The sequence below is a fragment of the Chaetura pelagica genome, unplaced genomic scaffold (genome assembly GCF_000747805.2).
Source record: "Chaetura pelagica isolate M959 unplaced genomic scaffold, ChaPel_1.0 scaffold278, whole genome shotgun sequence".
NCBI lineage: Eukaryota > Metazoa > Chordata > Aves > Apodiformes > Apodidae > Chaetura > Chaetura pelagica.
This window is the reverse complement of record NW_009954497.1, coordinates 920,069-935,415: the sequence shown is the minus strand read 5'-3', so window position 1 is coordinate 935,415 and position 15,347 is coordinate 920,069. Positions and strand designations below refer to the sequence as shown.

General features: G+C 35.4%; 1 protein-coding gene across 1 annotated transcript in view; it reads left to right on the top strand.

The window, feature by feature from the left end:
- CRIM1 (cysteine rich transmembrane BMP regulator 1 (chordin-like)) overlaps positions 1-15,347 on the top strand; it is a 175,396-nt gene that overhangs the window by 99,513 nt on the left and 60,536 nt on the right. The window contains exon 6 of the mRNA XM_010004603.1: positions 2,395-2,515. Within this exon, the coding sequence (XP_010002905.1) occupies positions 2,395-2,515 (121 nt within the window). The remainder of the gene's footprint in view (positions 1-2,394; positions 2,516-15,347) is intronic.

The following is a 15,347-nucleotide window of genomic DNA, read 5'->3' as shown; positions in this document are numbered from 1 at the left end:
GGGTCTTGTCCCAAGCAGGCAGAGAGAGCGAGCAGAGACCCACAGAGAGCAGATCCTACTCTCTTCTTATGGATCAGAGACCATTGTTCCAGAAAGCACCACGGTCTGAATTAGCCAATCACCATTGGCCAGGTACATATTCTGTTAGAGGCAGTTTTTAACCTATTGTCTATTTCTCTGCCACTTATTATGACCCTTGTGCTGCTTCTTTGCTCTGCACTTATCTGGTAGGGCAAGAGGCCTGCTCATTCTGTCCTTGAGTGAATCAGTGAAAAGGCATCACTCCTGTTTTGCTGACTTGAAAGGCATTTGTTGTTTAGTCTTATATAGTGGGGAAGAAGAGGGACTGTTCCCCACAGCTTACACTTTTTTTTCATAAAGAAGAACTGTTCAGGCTACTTCTCGGTGTTAGTGAGCCATGTACTAGCACACTATTTCCACTGGAAATAACTGGAACTATTCAGGAAGAAAGGGCCCCTTAGCTGAGACTTGGTGATGGGTTTAGGGAGTTTCCTTGTGGGTTTTTTTCATCATCCCTACTGGTGTATGGAAAGATGGGTATGGAAATAGCTGTGCAGTTGTGGCTTGTTAGTAGAACTTGATGGCTGTTTCTCCCAGACTGCTTACCTGGACAAGAGGCAGAGGAGGCCTTGAGTCAAGGGAGGTAGAAAAGTTACTAGTTTAAAATCAGAAAACTGGGCTTTGGTAGTTATTTGGCACAACAGAATCATGCAAATTGCATTGGTTGTTTTAGGCCATGCTGGCAAGCTCATGATTCTGAATGGCTGTTGTGATAATGCAGAAACCAGATGTGTATTTCTTACAGAAAAGCTGTTTCAAAATTGTTATATGTTAATAAAATGGAACATAAAATGCTAGGGCTTTTTAAAGTGAAATATTATGAAATTAAGTAGTCTTGTCTTAAGGGCAAATAGGTATCTTTTTGTGTTTATGAAGAGGTAGAAAAGCTAATTTGATGACTGTCATCATCAAGATTACTAACTGGTATCATTCCATTTAGATTTAATAACTTCCTGTATTGCTCCATAAAAGGGACTCTGATTATTTGTGTGTTTTCTAGGGAGAACTTCTTGAATTTGTCAGGTTGTTCCAATTTAACAGATATTTCCAATATAACTGGAAATAGTCACTTGTACAGAGGATGCACACGTACTCGTGTACTTTGAAAGTTAATGATCTTGAGGACAAACCTACTGGTCCTGACCTTGATGAGCTGCAAACTGGTTGCACTGAATGTGTGTTTTCATTTAACTGCTTAATGAGATATGTTAAATAGATGTAACTCTGAGACTGATGTCTCATTATGACCAATTATTATTGCTGGGTACCTCTGAAGATTGAGACTGAAAAATGTAGGACTGGAAGACAGAAAATGGGACTTTGAAAGGTATCAGCTCTTTCAAGCATTGTGGTGTAGCATCACCAAGCTGCTTGAGCACTGCAGTAAGAGGCTGTAATAGTGTCAGTACTGAAGTTTAATTGGTAATCAGGGTTATTGTACTACCTAATTTTCAGTCTGATAACATGCTGTTCATCCTGCCTACTTAGTTGGTAGGTAGGTAATTTCTTTAAAGAGGGAACCATGTTTTATTTTGTACTTTCTCATTATAATTATGATAAGGGATAGCACGTAGATAATGCCTGAACTGGTACTGTTAGCATGGGAGATTTAGGAGCAAATGAGACAAAGATGTTTCAACTTTCCTGAGTATGACTCATAGGATGAAATGTATATCCAGCCTGATTTTTTTTGCATTTCTAAGCAATTTTTGCTTTCTAAAACATGTCTGCCGGTCTTACTAGTTTTGTGGAATTCTTAATCTTGTTGTTGCAGATGGATTTGGTAATTTGCATTTCTTTTTTGCCATATGTAAATACCACAAACTAACAGAATTATCCTTAAAAATATAGCTTACATGTGCAGGCACAAATCCATAGTATATGTTTAATTTTTTTGTTTGTTTCCTATAAACCAGGTGTTCTACTCTTTAAACATATTTAAATCAGGAAAAAAACAATTATTTACTATTTTAAAAGCTGTGGAGAAAATATATTCTCAGAAACAAAATATGTTTATGTTAACTAATAGTATTGACAGGTATAATTATTGTTTAAGGTTGTCTGTCTTAACTCTCAGAAATTCCTTATTAACTAATATTAGTTCAGTTGCTTCTAAAGTCAATAATTTTTAAAAGTGAGTCTTAGCAAATTGAAGTCTTTTTGTAATGTTACCTACCAAGCGTGCATTCATTAGGTAATTTTTCTGTCTTAAATTAAAAGGCTGATGGATAACTGGTTGCTGATGATGAAGTAATATGCAAAAAGCTTCTAAAGCACATGTAAAAGGAATTTTCTTTTCCCCTTACTTTGTAGTGTTCAGTGTGGATTGCAGCACAGTCGAATGTCCTCCTGTTCAACAAGTTGTTTGCCCTCTGGATAGCTATGAAACCCAAGTCAGACTGACGGCTGATGGCTGCTGTACCCTGCCCACAAGGTTGGTGTCTTGATGGCTGAGTATTTTTAACTTATTCTCCCCAATTCACGTACTGGAAATACAGGATAATAATGCATCCTTCTGTGGCAATAAATGTTTATACAGAAAAAAAGATACGTGAAGCAAGTTAAAAATCCATAAGGCTGATTGAAATACAAAATCTACCTTTTTCAAGCAGAAAAAAATATATTCTCAATACAGATGCATGAAACAATTTTTTGCTAAAATCATTTGAGGAGCTTGTGCCTCTAGGTTGATTTTCAATGTATTAAATTAATTTTACAAAAGTGAATTATTTTGAGTAGTTTTTTAAGGTCTTTGATGGTAAGGAATTAATGGTGGAGATGACAGAACATATGCCAGAAAAGGTCTTGCCTGGTTAAAGAAAAAAAGGTATTTTTTTATATGTGGAAGACCTCAGTAAGAAGCTGAAGGACAGTGGCTGTCTGGAACTGTTGGGAAACAGAACTTTCAAGTACTTGCTTCCATCTTACTACTGTTGTTGTTCAAGTAGGTATAATCCATTACAGCTGAGAAAAATAAATCAGTTTTGGAGTTGGTTTAGTTCCAAAATTCTGCACCGCTGTTTTCGCTTCTGTCTTTACAACAGAATTACCAAAACCTGAGTCATCAACGTGCCAAATAAATACAAATTGAAGCAAAAAGTGCCATCAATGAAAATAGTTTACAAGTAATAGATCTTTTGTAGATGTAACTATTTATATATTTATTCAGTATGAAGGTCTTAGCACAATACAATGTTGCCGTATTCTACATCCCTTGTGAGATTGTCAAGGAGTGATAAACTTGCTAAGAATTCAGAAAGTAGAAAATAGCAAAGGTTGTGTAATGAATCAAGGATCTCCCCTGTTGGGCACCCTTTAGGTACACATTTAATACAGTGACTGCTTTGAAACTGTCGTTTCCATGAAATACGAGGATCTCTTATTGCATGGAGTGTTAAAAATGTATATATTTTTTAAAAAACTAAGACAGGGAAAGATATGTGAAGAACTTCATATAGTAGAGTTATCTGGCCTGTTAAATTTTGAAAATATTATTTCTGAACTTGACAAATTTTATTTGTAATTGTGGAATGCACATTGTAGTCTACTAGTTAAAAAAATAATCACTGTCCTTATTCAGCAAATGCTACAAATGTTCTTTCTTTCATAGTTGTTGTTTTCTGCTTTGGTTTTCTGAATTTTGGACCAGAACATGGTATAGATTCTCAGTATCCTCCCTTTATTCTTTAACATATTCTCATTAACTTTCCCAGGAAATACTATAGTTCCGTATTACTTGAGAGCTGACCTAGCTAATTGAAATTGCATGGGAGACTGTGGGTTTTTAGCTAGTCATCATACTGGCATTGCTGCCTGTGCACTTCAGCATGTTCAAGACAACAAGAATAAAATGCTACTGACGACTATTCAGTATAAAGTCAAAGAAGCAATCTCAAGTTAAAATTTCTTAAATTTCTGGATCAGATTGTCTCAGAAACCTTGACACAATAGGAATCTTAGATTAATGGTAGAATTTTGCTGCCAAATTTATTTGAACTTGCTGGATTAAAAACTGATCTATAGGTCAAGTTATTTTTATTTCCCAGAAGGAAAACTGTGTTCCTGTTTTCTGCAGTTTAATATGAGCTGTGGTTTGATTTTTCCATTGCTTAGGTAGAGGGAATGAAAAATATTCACTTTATTCTTTGTAGATGATAACTTCAGTTTTCCTTCTATCAGGGTATGTTGAGTACCAAGAAAATAAAACTTCATTTACTTCAAAACATAACCAGTTGGAAATATTTTCTGTTTCTAGCACACACATTGGAACTGATCTTAACTAAAACACCTAGAGTAAACATGTTCTTGAAAGAATCTTTTTCTTTCTTTGGTAATGTTTAAAAATATAGCCAGTTAACTATCAGAAACATATTTCTCTTTGTGCATGGTACTTAAGTGACAAAACACATAATCCCATCTCCTGTAGACAAAGACCCCGATTGTATAGGCAGGCTTAGTGTCTGTGAAATATTAGATAATTGTGAACTGCAGTGAAACTTCTTGGAAGTCAGATTGCTGTGCATTACTGGGATCAGAGTTTGACAAGGGATCAGAGCTGGGATGGATGGGTTCTTAGCTCCTGGAATCTTAGGATCAAATCTGAGGAGGTTTTTATGTTAATAGCTGTCCTTCTGGATATGTAAAGCTACAAAAAAACTTAAATAGCATAACCTATTCTGAGTCTGCAGGCAGACTGAAACAATTTTAAATGTCTTATACTCCTCCATTAATTTTTAATTTTGTGACTCAGTCTGTGTTCCTGTATATAGTTATTCTGTGGGTTGCTGCATTTTTTTGCCTTCATTCAGCCAAAGCAATAATGCACTTTTTAATAGAATAGCTGAGGAGAAGAGCAGCTGAATCTGGCACAAATAAGATAATACAGGTACTTCACATGTTGTGTACCAGCTGGAAATGTATTTAGTTATTTAGATTTTAATATACTGCTGTGCTTCTTAAGGAAGACAGTGCCATAATCATCATGTGCTGTAGTGAAAGATAATACTTGAAGGAGACAATGAAGGAACACATGCCTGGGGATAATCAGAAAAGAAATGTTGGATGAAGTTTGGAGGGAAGAGAAGTGTATGTATGAAAGGAGAGCGAAAAGAAAAACTAAGTTCAGTTACTTGAAAGATGAAAGTCAAATAATTTGAACTCAGGTTCAGTGTTTCCTCAAATTTCAGTAAACAGTGGAGCTTTATATTCAAGGGAAAGTGCAGATTTATGGATGAATAACTCTACACTGGGAAGAGGGGAAGTTTTTCCTCAGTTCTGGAATTTTTGGCTGAACTTACGATGAAATACTAACATCACATTGTCTGTAATTCAGTTTACGATCACTTAAAGCCATATCACATTTTAATCAGTAGAATGAAGTTCAAAAGAAATGGCACTCTTTAAGCTTCATGAAACTGTTTGACATTATGGACTTTGTCAATAAATTACTTTCTGTTGTTTGCTTACTGGCACTGAAATAAAAGCTTAATACCAGCAGAATTGGAGATTGGTCAAGGAGAGTATCCTGGTTGAGGATGGATGGTGTGTTACGTAGTTAACAGCTGACAACTTCACATACAGCAGGAGGAGATTGACTTCTGTCCCACACCTTGTTCTTGCCTGCTTTCTTGTATGTAATATGCTAGGAAAACAGATCCTTAAATTTGGTGTTAAGTTGGTATTTGTTTTATGAATGAGCTCCTGGATGCATATTCATAATATTGAAAACTTGCAATGCCAGGGAGAGAGTGGGAATAGTAAGCAAACATCTGATACTGTAAGTTATTGTACTTGCATTGAGAGGTTACATTTATTTTCCCACTGATTTATAATGCAATACTGCAAATAGAACAGCCTGCCGATTTGGCATTAATATCAAAATGCTGGTTGTTTCAACTTTCATCAGACTGTCACAAAATACCTTCAATTTCAAGCTATCATGTTAGGAAAGTTAAATTACATGTTTGTCTCTGCTCTTGATACAGATGCTCTCTTCTCCAAGAAACTCATCAAATAAAAATGTATTAGAGCTATTACAGAGAACATGTTATCACAGTTTTCTTAATAGAAGCTTAATGTTACAAAGTTAAATGAAGGGATGATCATTATGAAGAATACAGGATTCATTATAGTCAAATTTATACAGTTTTTCTGCTGTGACTGAATTTTATTCAAATTTTCAGATCCCTTTGAGAATTTGTTTTTAAGTGTAAAGATCTTCATCAAAATATCTTAAATTTTTGTCTATGCAATATGGACTTTAACAGGAACTGACTTCAGTAACTACTGTTGCTTTATATCTTTATTTCTCACATGATTTTGTGCATTTTTTGTAGGATTACATAGAAAAGAGTAAATGGCATATTTGGATAGCTTTGCGCCAAATATTTCAGGATTATCTTTTTTTTCTTTCTGGCTTCTCTCTTTGCTAGAATCATTTGTAAATTTAGTCTTATCCCTCTGCTTCTGTGGTCTTTTCCTTTCATGTAATCTAATAGTAGCCTTCCCTTGCTCAAGTTTCTGTTCTCCCTGCTGTTGCCTGTTACAAATCTGGTAACTTAAAGGTTAGTTTAGTACTCTATTATAATGTACACCTTTTTCCAGCTATTCTTGGTCAGTATTTCAATAAAACTAGATAAACCAAGAAAATTCTAGATACCAGAAAGATACTAATACTGTGCCAATACTAAAAAGAACTAAGACTAAGTACTTGAAGCCTGCTTATCTTGACATCATTTCTGAGAAAGAAAGTTGGAAAACTGAGAGAGGAGTGAATTGAGAAGGACAAAAGGGTGCTATTATGCAACCGATTTTGCTTTGACAGAGTCAGTTTTATGAAACTTGATTTTTGTCTTTTGAAGATACTAATCTTCCCATAAAAATCTGACCATCAGAGCATCTCCTTTCTCAGTTTCTGTCTTCTGTAGCCACCAGTCATTTTCCTTGTATTCAATTCTAGCTTTAAAATTAATCAGAGGGCTTTTTCATTAGTATTTTTGCAGATGATTTACTCTAACCGAATAGAAATGTAACCCCTTGCCCAAACTACGTAACAACAAAGAACATAACCTCCCAACCCCTCCTCCCCCAACTTCTGGAATGGAATCACTTCCAGTGAGTCAGCTTTGTGGACCTTTACCTCCTGAGATGAATTTTGCAGAGTGCATATGGTGGCTTGAATATCTTGCTGGTAATATAGGATATAATAATATCCTTCTGAGAGAAGTATCCAGGAATATGTTCATTAAATCCCAATAATATGTTTGCTTGACATACTTATTTTAAAAGATCACACCATAAACCTGAATATGTTCTAGTTTAGAAGTAGTTCAGAAATAATTTATATATAATTTTATCCATGAAAATCTCCAGTAGTTTACTTTGTATTTGAGTGTTAGCTTTAAAAAAGCAGTTTAAATATTATTGTGGTAGTTGGACAAGGGGAAAAAACAAGTAAATTAAGCTTAACAGAAGCAGATAAGTTGCAGAGAGACAGAACTTTTAAAAGCAGTGAACTGTTTAATAAATCTAATTGAAACGAAAAGATAAGTCATTATGACTTTTTCATATGTCAGAAGAGTGAAGAAGAGCTTTTCACAGACACAGTATTACAAGATTGGAACCCAAAACACTTGGATGTGAGGGATGAGTGCATGAAGATTCTTTGAATCAGACCATTTCACTATCACTTAGAGATAGCTGGGTGGCTTTGCAAGTACTAAACTCTCAATTGCCTAGCTCTGCCCCCTCAGTTCTTAAATACTTACATTTTTATACAGCTCAAGAAAATGAGCAATACTTCATGCGGTACCAAGTACATTTTTTACTTGAGTTTTACATTAAGCTACATTTGGATATAAGTTCAATACAACTTAGAAGAGTACAAAAGCAGATGTTACTATCATAATTAAAATTATCCTTCAAGGGAAGAAAGAGTAGGAGAAAGAGTAAATTTACAGAAACATGTTTCACTTGAAGAATAATCTATTAAATTAAGAAAACATTGGTTTGCATCTGTCCTATACTATAATATTTTTAACATGAGTGTGCTTAATTTAGCAGTTTTAAAGATACTAAGGAATAGTAGTGGTTTATATTAGAGAGAGTCTCTTAATCTTTTATACCCTTACTGAATTGGTTTTTGATTCCAAAAGAAGAAATTGCCGATTTTATTATTTGTAGTCTTTTGTTTCTAATAGAACTTTGTGCTGTCTTATGCATCATATAAATTCCACTGGGAAAGTAGTTGTTAGCATTTTCAGAAAACATACAGTGTAGAGAGCCCTTTTACTGAGCATGTGAGCAATCCAGCCTTTCCTGGAAACACCTGGGCCTTGACCAAGGGATAAAGAGTGAGCAGCGAAGTAAACAACAAGGTCACGACTGCACATGTGTGTGCTTAAGGCTGGGAACCAATCACTGTTTAGGTCGCGGCAGGCTTTGGATCAATTGACCAATGACAAGTGTAGTGTTATGATTCTAGTAGCTGCCAGGAAATTATTAGAACAGAACTGTGCTGGTTTATGTGTAGCTGTCACTAGGATCCCCTAGACATGAAATACATATTAACATGAAATACAAACTATTGGCTGATAGATCTAATGCAGTGACAAGTTGTGGACACAATAGATGATACAATGACAACAGGTACGAGTGTCATAAAAGGGGATACATTAAAAGCAAACTCTTAGTGGACAAAGTAATCTAGAAGGATAACAAAATAATAAACACATTTAAATTATCTCTGAAGATGTGTGATCTTTGCATCAACAGCTGTCGCAGGGCCTCCGTTTCAGTTTACTAACAGGAAAAGACAGCATGGCTGACTTAACTGGTATCTATACTGCAGGAGGTCATCATGGACAAACACGCAGGAATCAATATGATGACCTCCTGCAGTATAGATACCAGTTAAGTCAGCCATGCTGTCTTTTCCTGTTAGTAAACTGAAACGGAGGCCCTGCGACAGCTGTTGATGCAAAGATCACACATCTTCAGAGATAATTTAAATGTGTTTATTATTTTGTTATCCTTCTAGATTACTTTGTCCACTAAGAGTTTGCTTTTAATGTATCCCCTTTTATGACACTCGTACCTGTTGTCATTGTATCATCTATTGTGTCCACAACTTGTCACTGCATTAGATCTATCAGCCAATAGTTTGTATTTCATGTTAATATGTATTTCATGTCTAGGGGATCCTAGTGACAGCTACACATAAACCAGCACAGTTCTGTTCTAATAATTTCCTGGCAGCTACTAGAATCATAACTGGGAAATCTATAATTCTGTAGTTCTCTTTTAAGCTATCACCAATTTATATTTGCATTGCATTTGAGTGTACCCACACATAGCTAGTTGCATAATGTTTTTTCTGCTGATAGCATCTATAGAGGTGGCCTCCAAGTCCCTGACGGCCTCTGCATCTCTCCAACTCAATAGGTAGAGTACAGTACAACCTGTTTATTCTTCTTAGCTGGGCCAAGTTTTTCCTACATCATTCTTTATCAAAATATGACATGATTCTTGCATATTTGTGGAAATTATTTTCTTAGGTCTTCCTGTCTTTGGAAGGCCTAAATTTTATTATGCACTTTTTGAGTGTTCAGTACAGGATTCACCACTTCATTTTCCCAACCTTCTTTACAGGGCAGTCATGAGTTTTCAAGAGGCGTAACTTTTTCTCTTTTTTGTCTGTACCTCTCTTAAGCAACATTTGCCGATACAAAGGTTTCCCTTGTATTTGTTCTAGAATTTTAGATCCTTCTCCTCCACTCATCTCATTCTCAAGAAACGGTATCCAAGAGAAAGTGTTTGTGGATTCCAGTTTTTGTTAAAGGAAAGTTCAGCTGGAACTGGTAAGACCAAATACAAATCCAAGCACCTGTGTCATCCTGAGATTTCAGTTCAGGGCTTGACTTCTGAGTAATTTGGGTAGGTGGACCACAGGTCTAACAAAATCACATTAAAGGTTCTGTTCTTTCATCGCTGTTGTAGAAACTCTGATTTCCAGCTATTGTGGCCAACTTGCTCAAATTGTTCCTCTTGTACTTTAACTCTAGCAGACCACCTTGTCTTCTCAAGTACATCTGACCATCCAGTACCTTGGCGTTGCAACCCTTGATCTTGAATTGGAGATTAATTTCTGTACTGAAGAGGAAGGGTTTTTTTATTGAAGGAAAGCTGCACACTGATTCCAGCTGAACCATTTGCACATTGACCTTAGGCTTGCAATAGAGTTTTGTTTGTTTTAACAGTTGATGAAAAGGCTAAATAGAACATTGCACTTTTGTGAAGTTTCATAGTATCTGGAAATAGGTGTTTAGGCATTTTCATGTATTTTAGTCTTTAAAAAGAACGCCTAAGAGAAGTCCAGGAAAACCATTTTTCTTCATTCCGGTCAAAGTGGTATTCATTCCTGTTTACAGACTGCACTGTACTGAATATGTGCAAAGAATAAGGGTAAAAGGGCACATGTGTGGCCTTTATAGGTAACCCATGCTCCATATCTACCTTTTCCTCATTCGTCTTCCAAGAGATACTATTACTAACTGAATTCAAATTCAGTCCCTTTCTTCCTCCCTTACTACAGCTGCTTCAACAATTCCTAGATGTTCTCAGTGATAGTTATTGTTGCCTTGGCATCCAGCCTCACAGTGTGGGTTGTTTTGGCAGGCAGCCATATTTTCCTGAAGTCCACAAATGAGAAGAAGATGGTAAGTTTATTTTTGGTTTTTTTTTTAAAGCCATCTCAATAAAACTTGAACAGAAGCGCTTGAAACACAAGACATTTCTGGAACCTGATAGCTGACTTTCCAGCGTCAGGGACATCTAACAAAGAGAGAAAACACAAGAAAATTTTCAGAAGAAATAGCACATGAATGTTCTGCAGAAGCAGCTGTAAAATATTTTAAATATAAAGGTTCCTGCTTGCATCTTCTGTAAAATCAGCTTTTTGGTCCTGTATTGTGTAAGTTAAAAACATGCATCCATGCTCTTCTACCAACTCCTAGGAAGTACTGAATTGCAAAACCTTTCAAGACAAATAAAGGAACACATTTCCCATATGCACATTCCCCCAGCATTTGCAAAATGGGAGGAATTTTTTATTGTAGTTATGCAATAAGCTGGCTTTTTTAGTATGAGTTTTAATGGAAAAGCATACGTAGGACTTTAATCTGGTCATGTACTGTGTTAATGTTACATTTACTCCTTTACTGTTAAATTTAAGAATAAATTTTAACCCAAATAACTCCTGTTTATATCTACTTTTGGATGATGTTTTATGCTTGGAAGTAGAACTAAATTTTAGTGTCTGTAGAATGTTGGTTTGTTTGCATTCTTGACAAGCAAGCTGGTGTTTAAGCTTTCAATTTATAATAAGCTGCTAGACATGTCTTTCTGTTACAATTTCTTGTATTTGCTGTCAGTCTAAGAATTGGTGTTTAACTTGATCATACTGAATATTGCTTTCCCTCCTGTGCCCCACAACTTCCCACTCTTATTTTCTCCCATTTCTTCTGCTTAACTGGCTGTAAACTTGTTTGGAAATTGAATAGGTGGTTTGCTTCAGAATAGTTTCTGACTTCAACAGTCATATTTCTGGTTGTATCAATACTGTCTTTGACAGTTTTCTTCAAACTCAGAACTGTACAGATGCCTAGGGAGACTCATATACATAAAAAAGCAACAGAATTATCACTTGGATTTTTGCATTTTAGAAGTAGACATGAGAATTTCCCAGAAGTTTCCACCAAACCATACGTGTATATATATATAGATTATATCAACATTGTTGAAGTCATATCAAAAGAGTTTGAAGTTGTGTTTCCTCTGAAAAATAGCAGGTGTGAAAGCCAGAAATTGCTGCTTCCTTCTCTCTTTCTTAACTTACTTAGTATTTAAGAAGTGGAACTGAAGGTTGTGCACCATTTTGAAATAAACGGTTTCACACTACTGTTCCTTCAAATGTTACTGGTGGAATTTCATGGATCTTGTTTCTAGAAAACGGTTACACTTCTGCATACATGGTTCATATTACATGGCAAAAGTCTCATAAATCACATTTAGTCGCTTGGTTTCAGAAACACTGGAATTCTGCAGCAATCTTCTGGACTCATTTTAAATTTAGTCCATAATGGAATAAATTCAGAAGCTAAATTATAATTTTTCTTCCACATTTTTAGGAGAGTCATATTTGCCACTTCTGGATAACTTGCTTTTTCTTTTTTCTTTTTTTTTATTTATTTTTTGTTTGTTTATGTTGAGTCCCTGGTGGCTTAGTTCAAGAGAGTTATGTCGTTCAGTTGTAAGAAAGTTTGGAGTTACAGTATTGCTGAAGTTAATGAATTACTCAAAACTATTTTCTGTGATTCTTGACCAGAAGTCTTTAGGAATTGTTTTATTTGTAAGAGGATCACATATTTATAATTGCTCATTAAAAAGTAATGAAATAAGGAAATAAATAGATTCTTATACCAGATGACTAACATTTGTATAGCATCTTAACTATTACCTTTGGTTTTGAAGTGTTTGTTGTATAATGAAGCGTAAGGCTGATAAACTTAAGGAAAGAATAAGTGAGGTACATAGTGGTAAAAAATAAAGAGAACTTCAACAGAGGAAAACATAAGCTGACACAGCAAAGTATGAGAGAAATAAAGGGTTGGACTGTCTTGTATTGTGTTTTATTTAATACACTGATGAATTCAAAAGGGTCTATACATAGACCAGTCTACTTGAAAAATGAGTGCTCTTGAGAAGTCAGTGCACTTGGCCAGTGGGTGTGTGCTTACTGGCTCCATGGCGTGACTTTTGTGACTGTCTTCTTTTCCTGACTCATTCCTATGGGAAAGAGCTCACTTGGTTTAACATTAGTCAAAGGATGAAATCAAGTCTTTTAGTCAAATGAACTTAATGGATTCTAATAAGCCGTGGAAAGATGATAATCTGTTTGATGTGAATGCTGATTTTATGACTTTTCCCCTTGCTTTGCATCTGTTTGCTATTTCCTAATGCTAATAATATGCAAAAGATGCACAAAAAAATCTTCTCTTTCACAGGACCTTTAATTAAAAGCTGATAGTTGCTTTTTGTCCCATTTAAATGCCCCCAGTGTATAAAGATTACTATACTTACAGGAAAATGCACTGTTATATTGTGTATCTGTTTGTAACAAGATCCAGAATTGTAGAAAGGAATCTTACTTGGGAGCATGCTAGCTTTGATTTCTCGATAAGTAAACCCCCTAGAGGAATAGAATACGAAGAACTTCCATATGAGTCACTTCACAGAAGTGATACAAAACTTTTGAGCATTTGGAAATAATCCAATAATAAGTGTTACATGCAACTTCCACAGTTCTTCTGCTATCTTTTTCTACAGGTTTATTATTGATGTCCAAAATAAAATACTGAAAGCTTTCCAGGAAAAATGAATATTTTCATAACTGACTTGCTTAATCACATCTTTAAAACTGAAAACGTAAAATATATAGAAAAGTGACCCTGACATTGTGGGTGAAAACTCCTCAGTCTGTGAGTCTGAAGATTTAGGAAAATTCTAGCTGAACTTCTTAGATAGAGGTGTCCCAATGGCTTTGTCTTTGCCTGCAGTGGCACTTTCTGTGTAAAACTGGTGTAATATTTTCCAAGACTAGCATTTGGTTGATTCTTTAAGCAGTGTCTTGGCCAGTTTAAAGCTCTTGCCTACTTAATTCACATAGTGACTTCAAGTGTAAGTAACATGGATATAATCTTTCAATGATTTCATGTGACTGCTGTGTAAATATTTCATTTTGCTGTATTGTTATCTCTTATAACCTATGCTTAATGACACTTAAACTCTTTTCTTTGCCACTAGTTAGTTCATCAAGCATTGATAATGGGAGTTCTCTTCTGGAAATACCTCATTTTACAGTATCCTTAAGTGTTTATATTTTTAACAGATCTGTGAGAGTTTTCTGTACTACATTTAGGTAACACAAGTTCTAGTAATGTTAAAGCAAATTTGATTCCTGCAAGGAAAAAAAGGGACCATGGTAAAATCTCCTGAGGAATAGGATATATGGTTCAGGAATGCTTTTCTCTAGTCTCAGTGTTTCAGACTTAATTCTGTTTCTATCCTCAAAATAGCAATATCCCTCTCCTCAACACACCCCCATCCCAACCTTCCCATTCACTGGTACTAAATCTTCTTTTCAGGGTTGCCTGTTCTTAATTTCATAGCCATTATGCCTTGTGCCTGGAAAACTCTTTTGATCCTAGCATCAAAACAGCTTTTCTGTGGCTAACCAAGCCCTTCTTTCTTTTCATCTGTTTAATAACACAAGTAAATGGACCAAGATAATTAGATTTTAAGTAAAAATTGTCATTTGTAAGTATTCTGTTTGATTTTGGTTTTGTCCTCTTTCTTTTCCTTTTTGTATTTTTGATGATGTAAAGGAAAAAAGACAAAGCTTATGTAAAATAAATAAAAAGGAAAAAAAAACAAAAAACAAGCAAAAAAACCCCCTCAAACATAAAAGAAACAAGCAATGAAATTATTTGTATTTTGAAAAATGTAAAATCTGAAATTAAAAATCAGGTCATTTTTATTACTGAAGCAGTTACCTTCTTAATCTGTAAAGCATGGCTTAATGAACATCATCTTGTTTCTTGTTCTTCATATACTGAAGTTTCCCTTGCTCAGTTGTTGAAATTTCTAGGATTCTTGTTATTACTGTTTTCTTTTTTAAGACAATTGGAGACAATTTCTGTTACCAGTTAGTTTGATTCTGTATTTGTAAAATGTCAGTACAGATGTCTTCTTACTTGGTTTCTCAGTTCCTTCCAGGCCATCCTGCACCTTTTCAGGTTGCACTCCATGAAGTCTCTAGCATAACTGATTCTTCTTTTTCTTCTTTCTGGGCCCTCTTCTTAGGAGACATTGTGCTCTCTTATAGAACTGTTATTCCTTGTTAAAAGGACACACTCATGTTAACTTGACATGACTGTTGTTATGGTATAACATCCCAATGGATGTGTGTCTTTATAGCCTTTGCCAGTAAGGTGTGTGAGGGTCAATTTCTTGGTACCTCAAGTACTGACCTCTCTTTAATCTTGGAACTTCTGGATGGCACTGTGCTATTTGATTTGCAGTGGTGTCACTGCAGGCTGTGTAAAGAGAGAAGGCAACATACAAACTTGTCTTCTCTCTGGGAAGATGTCCTTGTAGTAACTTCAGTGTCTGTTTTCCTCGGGAAGTTATGGTTATAGAGAGAGCAGCTC